This window comes from Rhinatrema bivittatum, chromosome 1 (assembly GCF_901001135.1).
Source record: "Rhinatrema bivittatum chromosome 1, aRhiBiv1.1, whole genome shotgun sequence".
NCBI lineage: Eukaryota > Metazoa > Chordata > Amphibia > Gymnophiona > Rhinatrematidae > Rhinatrema > Rhinatrema bivittatum.
In genome coordinates, this window is record NC_042615.1 from 158,144,890 (window position 1) to 158,158,242 (window position 13,353).

A 13,353-nucleotide genomic window follows, 5' to 3' on the forward strand; every position below is an offset into this window, starting at 1 on the left:
CAAGAAATCAGCATGCCTTACCTTACGCCTTACGTCCATGGACGCGGTGTAAGGGAGCCGCGGCAATATTTAAAATTGTAGTAATTGAGCCAAGAAAAGAGAGATGGAAGCCTCAAATTCGCGGAATGGAAGCTCAGAAGTTCGTCTCTGAGACTGGATACGGAAGAAAATTCCCCTGAAGCAGAACCGATGGTTCGAAACACGCGCGTGTCGGGTGACTAACCAAAATTGGCGAGATAAGTAGTTATTGTTTCTCCCGTACCTTTGGAGTATAGTATATGGAAATTAAGAGGACTACTGAAGAACTGATATGGGGCAGTTTTAATGTGCAAAAAAATGAAAAATTCCAACAAAAATATTATAATTAAAGTAAGGTGGCCTTGTACCTAATTAGGAGTCTGTTACGCTATGCAGACCCCGTGAGTGAGAGGCCTACATACAATACTTGGCATTGACCAGTAAATGTTGATAGCTTTACCAGTGATACGATTGGGTTGATTTTTGTGGGACACATTGAAGGTACACTGGAGTACAGTTGTAAACGGGTAGAAGGTTGTGATTGTTATCCAAAACTACACCATGTCAGTCATCAAAAATTTTTGTTTATAAAATGCAATTATCAACATAACTTCGCACATGTTTCTTCGCCTGACAAAATTAATGAAACTTGGATCAAATAGCTTCTTTGTTGAAGCCATGAGATTGTACCGTACACAGAGACTGGTGGTTGCTGGCTCCTAGAACCCTCTGTAAAGCTTTGTACTCATGACTTTTCAATAAAAGAGCTTCCTACCCCGGAAGGTGACAGTCTGATTCACTGCAATATTAACGTGTCAGATTCCTGCAAGAGGCTTGCAGTTTTAACTAAGTAGCCTAAGGTGATTAGTATCTCTTCAGGTACTATAGTTACAGGGAAGCAAATTTTACATCTGAACTCATGAAGCTCAAATAATCAGGCAACCATATGGGAATGCTGTTTGAATGATGAAAGACACAGAAATCCAAATTATTACTATTATCACTATGCTAGACTGTGAAAGTTCATCTTTGTACCACCAGTAAGTGACCTTTTTTTGTGTGTGTTTTTAGGGTCGTCCTATCACTCCAGTCTACACTATGGCTCCAAATGTCCAGAGGATTCCTACGGGGATTTATGGGGCAAGTTATGTCCCAATTGCAGCTCCTACAACAGCCACTATAGCCACACTACAAAAAAATGCAGCAGCGGCAGTCTACGGAGGATATGCTGGCTATATACCTCAGCCTTTTCCTGCTGCTACCATCCAGGTTCCAATACACGACGTCTATCCAACATATTAGTACTGTCACCACAGTCGTGAGAAAAACAAAACACTGAAGGAACACTTTACTATTTATGAAGAAAGAATATTAAAAAATATATATCTGGACAAAGTAAACTTTGATACAAAACATGAAAGTGAAGAATGTTGTGCTGAAATATTTTATACACATGAAGTTTTCTTTGGGTTATTTTTTAGGATATTTTAGGATGAACTTGCCTATATTCATGCATTTTTACATGACTTATGTCTGTGAAACCTTTGTCCTTCCAAATTTTTATGCAGTGATTTGGTTGCATAAGGGTTTTTTTATTTTAAAAAATTATATATTTTCAACATGTTTGTGGCATGAAGGTATTTTTTAGTAATTTCTGCACTCCAGAGAGTTATATTTTGTAGTGCCTTAATAATGTTTCAACTATATATATTAAAAAGCACATTTGAGCAGCTAGAACTTAAAGCAATATATTTTAAAGAATATATTCAATATTTAAAGAACATGTTAAATAGAAAATACAGTCCTTGAAAAGGTACCTTATTTATAAAGTTATACTGGAACTTTAAATTTGATACCATCACAAATGAAACATTTGTATTTTGTGCTGACATTACTTAAAATTTTTTAGCTGTTGTCTAGAATCACCATCAGCAAACATTTTTTTATTTTTAAAGAGCAGGTTCATGCTCAAAGGAGAAATTTTCAGTGGCTCGCTGATGGGGGAGGGTTACGGTCACATTCAGTGCCTTCTCTTATTTTTATCTCCTGTTGCAAAAATTCAACCTGAAAAGTGCCTTTATTGGAATACTGGAGAGGGAAAGGGGCCGTCCATAAATGACATCACACTATTTTGGCATGAAATCAACACCCCCCCCTTCCCATCTTGTCACACTTCGTCACAAAAGTGATAACCCCCTCCCCCCCCCCGCCATCGGAACGTGATGTCATTTATGGAAGGCCCCCAAAGCAATGTTGAGTGCTCTAAGTTGTATCTTGAGGCTACATTGTAATGTGTAGTAGGGATGTGAATCGTGTGCCCTATCGTCTTAACGATCAAAATCGTTTGTCAGGAGAAGAAAATTGTGTTTGGCACGATTAAAAAATCGTTAAAAATCGTTTTTTCCGATTAGTGCGCACTAACTCCCAGTTAGTGCGCACTAACTGAAAATGATACAATTTGACACTTTTCAGGTCAGTTAAGGTCAGTTTAGGAATGAATATGTATTCCTATTGGCTGCCCTCTTATTTATTCATGTTACCAAGGTTCCCACTGACAGTATATGGGGGATGGGAAATGGAAACAGTTGGTAGCTTGACAAAAAAAGTAATGTGATCAGTCAATGTGACTAGAACTTGTGCCCTAACCCTGATACCAGGGGTGTTGTGATCTTCCTGCACACAGTGCCCTAACCCTGGCACCAGGGGTGTTGTGATCTTCATGTACACAGTGCCCTATCCCTATTAATACCAGGAGTGTTGTGATCTTCCTGCACACAGTGCCCTAACCCTGGCACCAGGGGGGTTGTGATCTTCATGTACACAGTGCCCTATCCCTATTAATACCAGGAGTGTTGTGATCTTCCTGCATACAGTGCCCTAACCCTGGCACCAGGGGTGTTGTGATCTTCATGTACACAGTGCCCTATCCCTATTAATACCAGGAGTGTTGTGATCTTCCTGCACACAGTGCCCTATCCCTATTAATACCAGGAGTGTTGTGATCTTCCTGCACACAGTGCCCTATACCTATTAATACCAGGAGTGTTGTGATCTTCCTGCACACAGTGCCCTAACCCTGACACCAGGTGTGTTGTGATCTTCCTGCACACAGTGCCCTATCCTATTAATACCAGGAGTGTTGTGATCTTCCTGCACACAGTGCCCTAACCCTGACACCAGGGGTGTTGTGATCTTCCTGCATGCAGTGCCCTATCCCGCCTGCATTACTAGTGAGAGGCTGGCTTCACAGACAGGGGGGAGCTTCCTGACCCTCACTCCTCCCCTCCCCCATGTCCCAGCCAGTGAATGGTGTGTGGGTGAGGGGGGGGAGGATGGTGAGGCTGAAACAGCTCCTTCCCTGCATTACTAGTGAGAGGCTGGCTTCACAGACAGGGGGGAGCTGCCTGACCCTCACTCCTCCCCTCCCCCATGTCCCAGCCAGTGAATGGTGTGTGGGTGAGGGGGGGGAGGATGGTGAGGCTGAAACAGCTCCTTCCCTGCATTACTAGTGAGAGGCTGGCTTCACAGACAGGGGGGAGCTGCCTGACCCTCACTCCTCCCCTCCCCCATGTCCCAGCCAGTCGCACATGCTCAGTGCTGTTCCCCCTCACCAAGCTGGAGTCAATGTGTGCAGGAAAGGAGACCTGCCTTTTCCCCAGCTGGAGTCAGTGTGTGCAGTAAAGGAGATCTGCCTTGTCCACAAGCTGGAGTCAATGTGTGCAGGAAAGGAGACCTGCCTTTTCCCCAAGCTGGAGTCAATGTGTGTAGGAAAGGAGACCTGTCTTTTCCCCAAGCTGGAATCAATGTGCTGTAAAGGAGACCTGCCTTTTCCCCAAGCTGGAATCAATGTGTGCAGTAAAGGAGACCTGCCTTTTCCACAAGCTGGAGTCAATGTGTGGAGTAAAGGAGACCTGCCTTTTCCACATGCTGGAGTCAATGTGTGCAGTAAAGGAGATTTGCCTTTTCCACAGCTGGAGTCAGTGTGTGCAGTAAAGGAGACCTGCCTTGTCCCCAAGCTGGAGTCAGTGTGTGTGCAGTAAAGGAGATCTACCTTGTCCCCAAGCTGGAGTCAATGTGTGCACATAATGCAATGCACAGGAAGCAATGATGTGACTGCTGGAGTGGTGCACTGCCTGCCTACCTAGGCTTGAATATATTAATGCTGCAGTACTAATAAAAATAAATTATAATTCTGCTAAAATGCCACTAGCCTCACCAGTGACACTAGGCTAGTAGTGTCACTGGTGAGGCTAGTGGCAAACAAGTTCTAGTCACATGAGTGATGATCATCACATTACTTTTTTTGTCAAGCTTCCAACTGTTTCCATTTCACATCCCCCCAACCATTACCTCAGTGGGAACCTTGGTAACATCAATAGATAAGAGCACAGCCAGCCAATAGGAATACATATTCATTCCTAAGTGACCTTTACTGACCTGGGAAGTGTCAACAATTTGTATCATTTTCTGTTGGTGTTCGTGAGTTTCCAGTTCCATTTCACATCCCCCCAACCATCACCTCAGTGGGAACCTTGGTAACATCAATAGATAAGAGGGCAGCCAGCCAATAGGAATACATATTCATTCCTAACTGACCTTCACTGACCTGGAAAGTGTCAATTTGAATCATTTTCTGTTAGTGCGCACTAACTCCCGTTAGTGCGCACTAACACGATTTAACGATTTTTAACGATAAATCGTTAGAATTTCTATTGTATTGTGTTCTATAATGATTTAAGACGATATTAAAATTATCGGACGATAATTTTAATCATTGAAAAACGATTCACATCCCTAATGTGTAGCACAGCTTGAGCAACTGCACAGGACTGAATGCAAGGCATCCTGATTTAACTCATCTTCTAGTATAAAACATGGCTTCCTTTCCCATGTTCTTCATTTTATTCTTTTGCAGCATAAGTTGTAGTAACGGAGAATGTGTTTCTTCGACAAGGGCATCTGTATTGCCCTGTCAGCAGGAAGAACTGCATTTTATTATTATACGTAGCTTTCTCATCATGTTTCATGCAAAATTTTGTGGTAGTAGGGTTATTAGCAGCAAAGCATTTTTAAGAAATATATATTAATTTTTGTAAATATCTTCTAATATGCATTTTCAAAAAGTTATTTTATGTTGCAGAATATACGTAGTGTGTGGTTTGCCACAAACTCATGAAACCATATTATTATAATGTTATTACAAAGTTTTGTTTTATTAGGAAGTAAAATATATTACTGCAGTGTTCTGTGGCCTGTTTAAAGGCTTCTTAGTGCATCTAACGTAAAATACAATAATACTGCAAAGGAATACAATGTTCATTATTCCGTAATAGCACTGCTAAGCCAAATGTAACACTGTAAGCCAAAAGATGGAGATAGTTATCTTTTCCATGAACTACCAACCTTGAATCTATAACGTAACAAAGGTGCACACCTATTGCCTTCAAAAAAGCAATAATGTAAGTCTGGGAAATTGTATTTTATATCAAACTTATGTTTAGTCTTCTGTAGACAGAAAGTACTGTTAGTTTTGTAAAGCATAATGCTGAATTGTCATTACTCTGATACAATTACTGGGCATATGTGTCACACATTGCCCTCTTCACCACAATGTTCTCATTCTTGCAGAATTTTTCAGCCATGTAAACGGCAGAATATCTGAAGATGTTTGGCTTCCCTTGTGGTGAAAACATGTAGGCCAGCTCAGAGGGGCATTTGGCTCTGTCCCATGGAGATTTATTTTCCAAATTTCATAGAATTGAGGAAAAAATAAAACCCATCTTGTCAATTTTATTCAGTTAAAGCATTATACATTTTTATTGTATTTTACATAGTGGTGTTTTAGGTGCAGCAAAGATACCCTTGCGAGGCATTTACCAAGGTACTTTGAAAGCTAAATTGGTAAAATAGTCTGAGTATTAGTGAAGCTCCCATCTATGGTCTTTATGCTTTTTATGCCTATTTGAAACCATTTCATGTACACTACTAAGGGTAAGCTTTCAGTTTGGAAATGTGAGCGCTTTTTTTTTTTTTTTTTAGGCAGTTTAAGAACAAAATATATGCGGTAATGGAAAAAAAATGTTTTTTGTGCCTTATTTTCCAAAGTTCTTGAACACTGTTTATCTCTTACGATATTTCTTTTCATTGTTTTGTTGAAAGTTTCTAAGTTTCTTAGAAGCGTTCTCCATTTACAGTTTATTACTAGAATGTAGTAAATAAAGCATTCTTTAAAATATTTCTGGTTATTTCATTCTGATACTCACCATAAACGGGCTACTTGTATCGGTAAGGCTAGCAACCACACACAGCATCATCACATTTTGTTTTACGGTTGCTTCATTTTAGTAGTACCCTGCTGGACACATCTCAAGAAGAATGCAGACTGAGCAGAAGCAATCCTGAAAAGGGCTAGCAAAAAAGGTGCAATGTCTGAACCTTAGGTGAGGTTTAAGGGCCTAAATATGTATACCATAGAGGTGAGGAGGGAAGAGGGTATGATAAGAGGCATTCAACTACCTCAGTGGTATTAGTAATGCTTATGGAGCAAGCATTTTATAATGGAAAGGAGGTTACAGAACAAGGGGTATGAAACTGGAGGGAGAGAATTCAGACATAAGGATATGCAAATAGTAAAATGTTTTTTGTTGCATGAACAATTTTGTGTGAGTATTCCACAACATTCACCACACATTTCAATAGCAAAATTTTCAAGCAAAAGGTGAAACATGGATGAAATTCGCTAATTCTTCAACATTCTCCAGTTTGTTTGTTTTTTTTAAATCATATTTTCCTGTATTGTTTTAATCAAAAAAGGATTATTTTTTAATTGCAGCCAGTACTTTCACTTTAACAAGTAGATTTTAAAAGGCCCACGCATGTAAAATCAGAGAGATAAGCGTGCGGCCAGGCCTTGCGCGGGCCGATCGCATTTTTAAAAAGGCCTGGCCGCGTGCATATCTCCTGATAGGTGCAGAAGTGCCGGGCCTGAATAAAGGGGTGGGGAGGGGCGGAGACCAGCCAGGACAGCGTCTGTGGGAAATGCGCTTCAGCAGCCGGCCGGCGCATGGAACTTACTCCTGCTCGGAGGAGCGGTTAAGTTCTTCAACAAAAAAAATAAAAACACTAGTTAGGGTAAGTTTAAGGGTCGGGGAAGAGGAAGAAAGGATAGGGTTAGGGTTAGGGAAGTTCCCGCCCCATCTGCACATGGACACGAGGTCGCAGGCCTTTTAAAATTTAGCTTTAAGCATATAGACATAAAATATGTCAGACATTGATCATATGGCCCATCCCGTCTTCCCATCCACATCTGCTGCTCTCTCTCAAAGATAATCTGTGCTAGAGATGTGAATCGGAACCGGAATCGATTCCGGTTCCGATTCACAATGTGAATTTTTTTTCGTGCGGCCCGATCGTTTTTTTTTTTATCGGCTGCACCCGAGCCAATAAACAACCCCCCCAAAAAAATGTTTTAAAATTACCTGGTGGTCCAGTGGGGGTCCCGGGAGCGATCTCCCGCTCTCGGGCCGTCGGCTGCCATTAATAAAAATGGCACCGATGGCCCTTTGCCCTTACCATGTGACAGGGTATCCGTGCCATTGGCTGGCCCCTGTCACATGGTAGGAGCACTGGATGACCCGTGCCATTTTTAAAGATGTACGATATTTTCAATCAGAAAAACTATTCACATCCTTAATCTGTGCTTGTCCCATGTTCTCTTGGATTCTGACACTGTCCTTGACTCCATTACAATACCTTCACAGGGAGGTTTTCCATGTATCCTTTCTGTAAAGAAATAATTCCTTAGATTACTTCTGAGTCTATCTCGTTTCACTGTCCTCCCATGATCCCTCAGTCTGGACCCTCCATTCCCTTGGAAGAGGCCCTCCTGTGTATTTATTTCTTGGAGAAAAATCTCTCCTTTCCCTACTTTTTTTATCTCTGAGGGTATTCATGTGTAATTTTTTAAGTCTGTCGCTATATCCTTTATGATGAAGACTGTTGACCATTTTAGTAACTGCCTTCTGGACTGACTGCACATAATAGTGTGGCAGAAAGAGTCATTCAAACAATAAAAAGAAATCTGGAAAACTCCTGTCTATACAACATAGATCCCTATCTCAGTCTCCTGGATTACAGAACTCAGATTATAATCTCCTCTACAACTTCTTCTGGAGAACTATATCCAGTTCCGAAGGCCGTGATCTCCAAAAGGATGTAGACAGCATAGGAGCATTCTAGAGCACGGGTGCACAAATGGGGGACTATGCCCCGCCCCCTCAGAAGGGGCATAAACAAAGCTGGAAGGAGGCATGATGGCCGCTGCAGTCCGAATGAGTTTAGTGAAAATGCTGTGCTGGGAAGGTAAACATTTCTGACAGGTGGGGAGGTAACTACATGGTGATAAAATGTAGTCTTCTTGGCATATCCCTGGTGTAGGGAAATCTGACCCATCATGACAGGGCCACTTTGTGCCTGTTCTGTGCATATTTGATTCTGCTCTGCTATCCAGAGTATGCACACATCGTGGAGGGGGAAGGGGGCAGCAAGAGAGTGAAGGTGATTTCAAGCAACTGATGCTTATGTAGTCACTGTAATTGCGGAGAAAGATTTTTTGTCTTTCACTAGGGATGTATGTGAGCGTCCTTCCTCCACCTCCCACCTCCTGATGGTGGTGAGCAGTTTTTGGAGCCCTGTTATGTGGTTGTACATGGCAATTACTTCAAGTGAAACGGCAGCAGCTAGACACAGTTATTCCAAAGAAAAGTGACTGTTTAATGTCCCAGTGCATCAAATGTATCTGCAAATGACACATTTTGATAAATGATCCTTTTTATTGTGTTAACACGTGTGATAATGCGTTAAAGCTATAATGCATGTGAAAAATATAGTAGCGCATGGTGCGAATGTAAATTTTTGAGGGGGAAGGATCAGGGGAGAAGTTTGGGTGGGTTTTAGTAAAATTAGGGGCCATATTCTGCCGTGCGATAGCATAACACATGCTATCACATGGTTTTGATACTGGAAATAACTAAAGATGTTTCCCTGGTGTTAAGCTGTACAATATGTCCAAAATGGCCATAATGCAATTCACAATAAATTTTTTGAATTGTATTTTGGCCATTTCTGGGCTTGGGGAGAAGGAAAGGAGTGGAGTGAGAGCCTCTGGGGAGGACCTCACTGTGTACACCTAAAATACTAAAAGAAGGATTATCTACTTTCAGGGCTCTAGCAGTCATCAACCTGTAAATAACTTTCCCTATCATTCATCAAATAAAGTTAATAATACATGCATTATGAAAAACATGTGTGTTTATGGAAATTTGAGAAAGACAGAGAGAAATACTGTCTATAAGGCCCTCATCGTACTTAAGTATTTATATCTCTATAGGAGGTCCACCTGTAGGTCGAGGTGAGGTGTTGTGTTAGTGGTGGTTTAGGGGCCTGTTTCGCATGTAGAGTGAGACGTACGAACAGCACAATACACCTTGGTGAAGATTTGACGTCATTTGGAGTGAGGAAAGTCTCACAAAGATGAAAATTTGTGCTATGTTCTCTCACCCTAGCTTGATGGTATCCTGTTATAGAGTCCATCAAACTAGGGTGAGAGAACCCTAAACCACCACTAATACACCTCACCTCAACCTACAGGTGGCCCTCCTATAGAGATATAAATACTTAGGTACGATGAGGGCCTTGTAGACAGTATTTCTCTCTGTCTCTCTCAAATTTCCATAAACATACATGTTTTTCATAATGCATGCATTATTAACTTTTTTTGATGACTGATGGGGAAAGTTATTTACAGGTTGATGACTACTAGAGCCCTGAAAGTAGCTAATCCTTCTTCTAGTATTTTATTAATGTAACCCAGTGTTCATGCACATATTGCAGGACTGGAAAAGCCAGTGAGAAAAGAGATGTTACTTCAAGATTAATTTGTTCATGAGGTATTTTGCCTTATGAGAATCAATATGTTTCCTAGTTTATAGACATACAAAACATTTACAGGGTTTGATCATACAAGGAAAAAGCAGAAACACTAAAATATTTTCGTTCAGTGTTCGCCAAAGAAAGGATTGGAGAAGGACCTCCACTAGACGGCAGAGGTACATAAAGTTGTCAGTAGATGCCACACCATTTACAGAAGGAAGGGTTTTTATGAAACTAGCAAAACTAAACATGGACAAAGCTATAGGGTTAGATGGGATACATTCTGGGAAACTAAAGGAGATCAGAAAGATTGTGGTGGTTCTACTGTTGAATTTGTTCTGTCACTTTTTAGAGACTGGAGTGGTTCTGCAGGACTGAAGAGTGGATGTTCATCTTCATAAAAGTGGTAATGGGGAGGAAGTTAATTATAGGCCAGTTAGCCTGACCTTAGTAGTGGGTAAATTAATTGTATCACGAATATAGAAGAGAATAGTTAATAAGTATCTTGAATCCAGTAGGTTGCATGATTTATGGCAGCATGATTTTACTAGAGAGAGATTCATTGCTTGGGCCTGATTTTCTAAGTCTTTTTCCCATGCTGGGGTCGATTTTCAAAGCGGCGCGTGGCCATCCATGGGCGTGCAGTTCCCGGTGCAATCACATGGATGCGCTGATTTTATAATATACACATGCCCGAATTTTAAAAAGCCTACACGTGTAAAAGCTGGGGGATATGTGCGTAGCCGGGCTGTGCACATGCCAAGGGCACATTAGCAACGGCCTGGCCACATGCATTTCTCCTGGTATGTGCAGAAGTGCTGGCTCATCAAAAAGGGGTGGGACAGTGGGCCGACCAAGACTGCAGCCTTTAAGCCCTGTTCCGGGGAAGCGCATGCCGGCAGCCAATGGTGCTCCGAAGTTACTTCTGCTCGGAAGGAGCAGAAAGAATAAAACAAAAAAATTTGGGCTAGCTAGGTAGGGGTACAGGGTCGGGGAAGAGTTAGGAAGGGTAGTTAGGGGGTTAGGGAACTGGGACTGCGTCACCGCATATATTTTTCAAAAATTCCTCTCTCCTACATGTGCATCTGATCACCCACACGCATATGCGCACGCTGATACAAAATTAGGCGTGCATGTGCACGTGAGCATCAGATTTTATAACATGTGAGCAGTGGCGCGCTCATGTTATAAAATCGGTGCTTCCTTATGTGCACATTGGGAACCGCGTGCACATGGACGCCTGCATGTTTGTTTTTTAAATCTACCTTTAAGTTACTAGGCCATAACATGCTCTGGCTGGGGTACATTTGAATTTCAACAAAACACTTTAAATTATTGAAACTATTGTAGGTTCATAAACTGAGCAGCTTAGCGGTAGGCCCCAAGGTGACTGGATGAAAAACAAGATGAATGACAGACAGCAAAAGATCACTATCTTCTGAGGAAAGAAGGTGGTCAGTGGAGTATCTCTGTGGCTATCAGTTCTGTTTAATTTTTTCATGAATGACATTGAATTGTAGAGCAGTAATTAGGAAAATTTTGCTTTTTGCAGATGGCATTAAGATCTTCATCAGAGTAGATACCCCTGGAGAATTAATCAATGAGAAGTGATCTAGCAAAGTTCAAACAGTAGTCTATTACCTAGGAACTAACTTCCACTGCAAAAAAAAGTGCAAAGTGATGCATCTGGAGTACATAAATCTGAATGAGCAGGATGTGATGGGGTGAGGCACTAGGAGCAGGAAAGAGATCTTGTGATGATCATTTCTGTTGATCTCAAGATAGTGAAACAGTGCAATAAGCCAGTGACCAGGCAAAACAAGTAGGAAAAAGGAGGTCATATGCCTTCAGTGAGACTTCATTTAGAGTATTATATCCAGGTCTGGATATAACAAAGTGGAGGCAATCCAGAAAAGGGCTCCTAAAATGATGTTCAGTCTGCACCAAAAGACATATGTTGCGCCGGAGGTGAACCCTTGGCCTGAGGTGGGGTTGATGCTACCTGCAGGGCAAGCCCTACAGGTCCCCACCGTCAGAAGGCCGAGCTGGCTGAGCGACAGAGGCCAACTGGAGCTTCGCCAATACCAGTCCACGTTCCCCGCAAGTTGAGCCCTTGGGTGCCGAGGCCAGGTGGTCTTAGGCAGGCCTCCGTCCAAGGACTCCCAGTAGATGACGTAGTAATCAGCCAGGGACCAGCAGTGGTAACAGGAAGGTGGAAGCGGGTCCAGATGAGGCAGAGATCCAGAGACCCGAGCACCAATGGAAAACCAGAGCCAAGGACAGGTGGTGCCCGGGTAATAGAAGGCTGGAGCCTGAAAGGCCAAGTCCAGGGTGATACCAGAAGAAAAGGTGGAGAGCAGGCTGGCGTCTGGGCAGGCAGCAGACAAGGAAAGGTGGTCAAACGAGAGAGGGTCAAAACCAGAAGTCAGTCTGAGCGTAGTTAGGTGTAGCAGGGATCAGAGCCAGAAGTCAATCCGAACATGGTCAAGCATAGCAGGGGTCAGAGCCAGAAGTCAATCCGAACGTGGTCAAGCATAGCAGGGGTCAAAGCCAGAAGTCAGTCCAACGAGGAAAGGCAAGGACCGGGTACGGAACAGGAACCAGGAACGAAGACAGGATCAGGAACCAGGAATGTAGACAGGATCAGGAATGAGCAATGAGCACACGACAAGCATGGAGACATGTTGCCAAGGCAAGGAACTAATGGCTGGGCCCTGCCTTAAATACCAGGGCCCAATGATGTCATCATCCGGGGCTGCGGGATGGATTCCCACCGCGGCCCCTTTAAAACCCAGCAAGGCACACACGCACATGCCTAGAGGGTAACATGGCGCTGGACGGTGGCGTCTCCCCGCAGGACACGTGGAAAGACCTGCCGAGGAACAGAGAAGTCCGCGGAGGAGCCGGGGATGGCAGAGGAGGCTCGGGTGCACAGGCGGCTGCCTACTGCCACGAGAGAGGAGAAACCGGGAGTGGGAGCTGGAAGCAGAGGGTAAGTGGGCCCAGACGTGGGCCTGCCGCGGACAGGACATGCAACACCATGTGAGACTTGGATCTAAATATGTATATCCTAGACCTAGATGAGAAGGAATATGCAAGATATATTCAAATACCGGCTTAACTCTATACTTGATGAAAAATCTAGGTTTAAATTATTTTCTGATTGTAATGTATTGTTTTTCCAAGTAGAGCTCCAATAGAATCTCATTCCATGACATCGATGCATAGGAATAAAAAGCTTGCCACTAGGTTTCCATCCTCTTACAGGTGGATGGAATTGCCAACAGAGCTTGTTGAGAGGATCTGAAGGTTGTCATGGACTGATATCATGTTAGTAAAATGTCCAAATACTTTGGTATACAGATTTAAAAATGATAGTTAAAACATTAAAATGTTCTCACTGAT

The 13,353-nt window shown here is 42.6% G+C and overlaps 1 protein-coding gene across 12 annotated transcripts in view; it reads left to right on the forward strand.

Moving 5' to 3' along the window:
• Nucleotides 1–2,435, forward strand: part of RBM47 (RNA binding motif protein 47) — a 363,750-nt gene extending 361,315 nt beyond the window's left edge. For all 12 annotated transcript variants that reach the window (XM_029589034.1, XM_029589008.1, XM_029589049.1 and 9 more), the window contains one exon: nucleotides 1,090–2,435. In XM_029589034.1, the coding sequence (XP_029444894.1) occupies nucleotides 1,090–1,320 (231 nt within the window). In that variant the 3' untranslated portion in view covers nucleotides 1,321–2,435. The remainder of the gene's footprint in view (nucleotides 1–1,089) is intronic.
• Nucleotides 2,436–13,353: the final 10,918 nt, after the last annotated feature.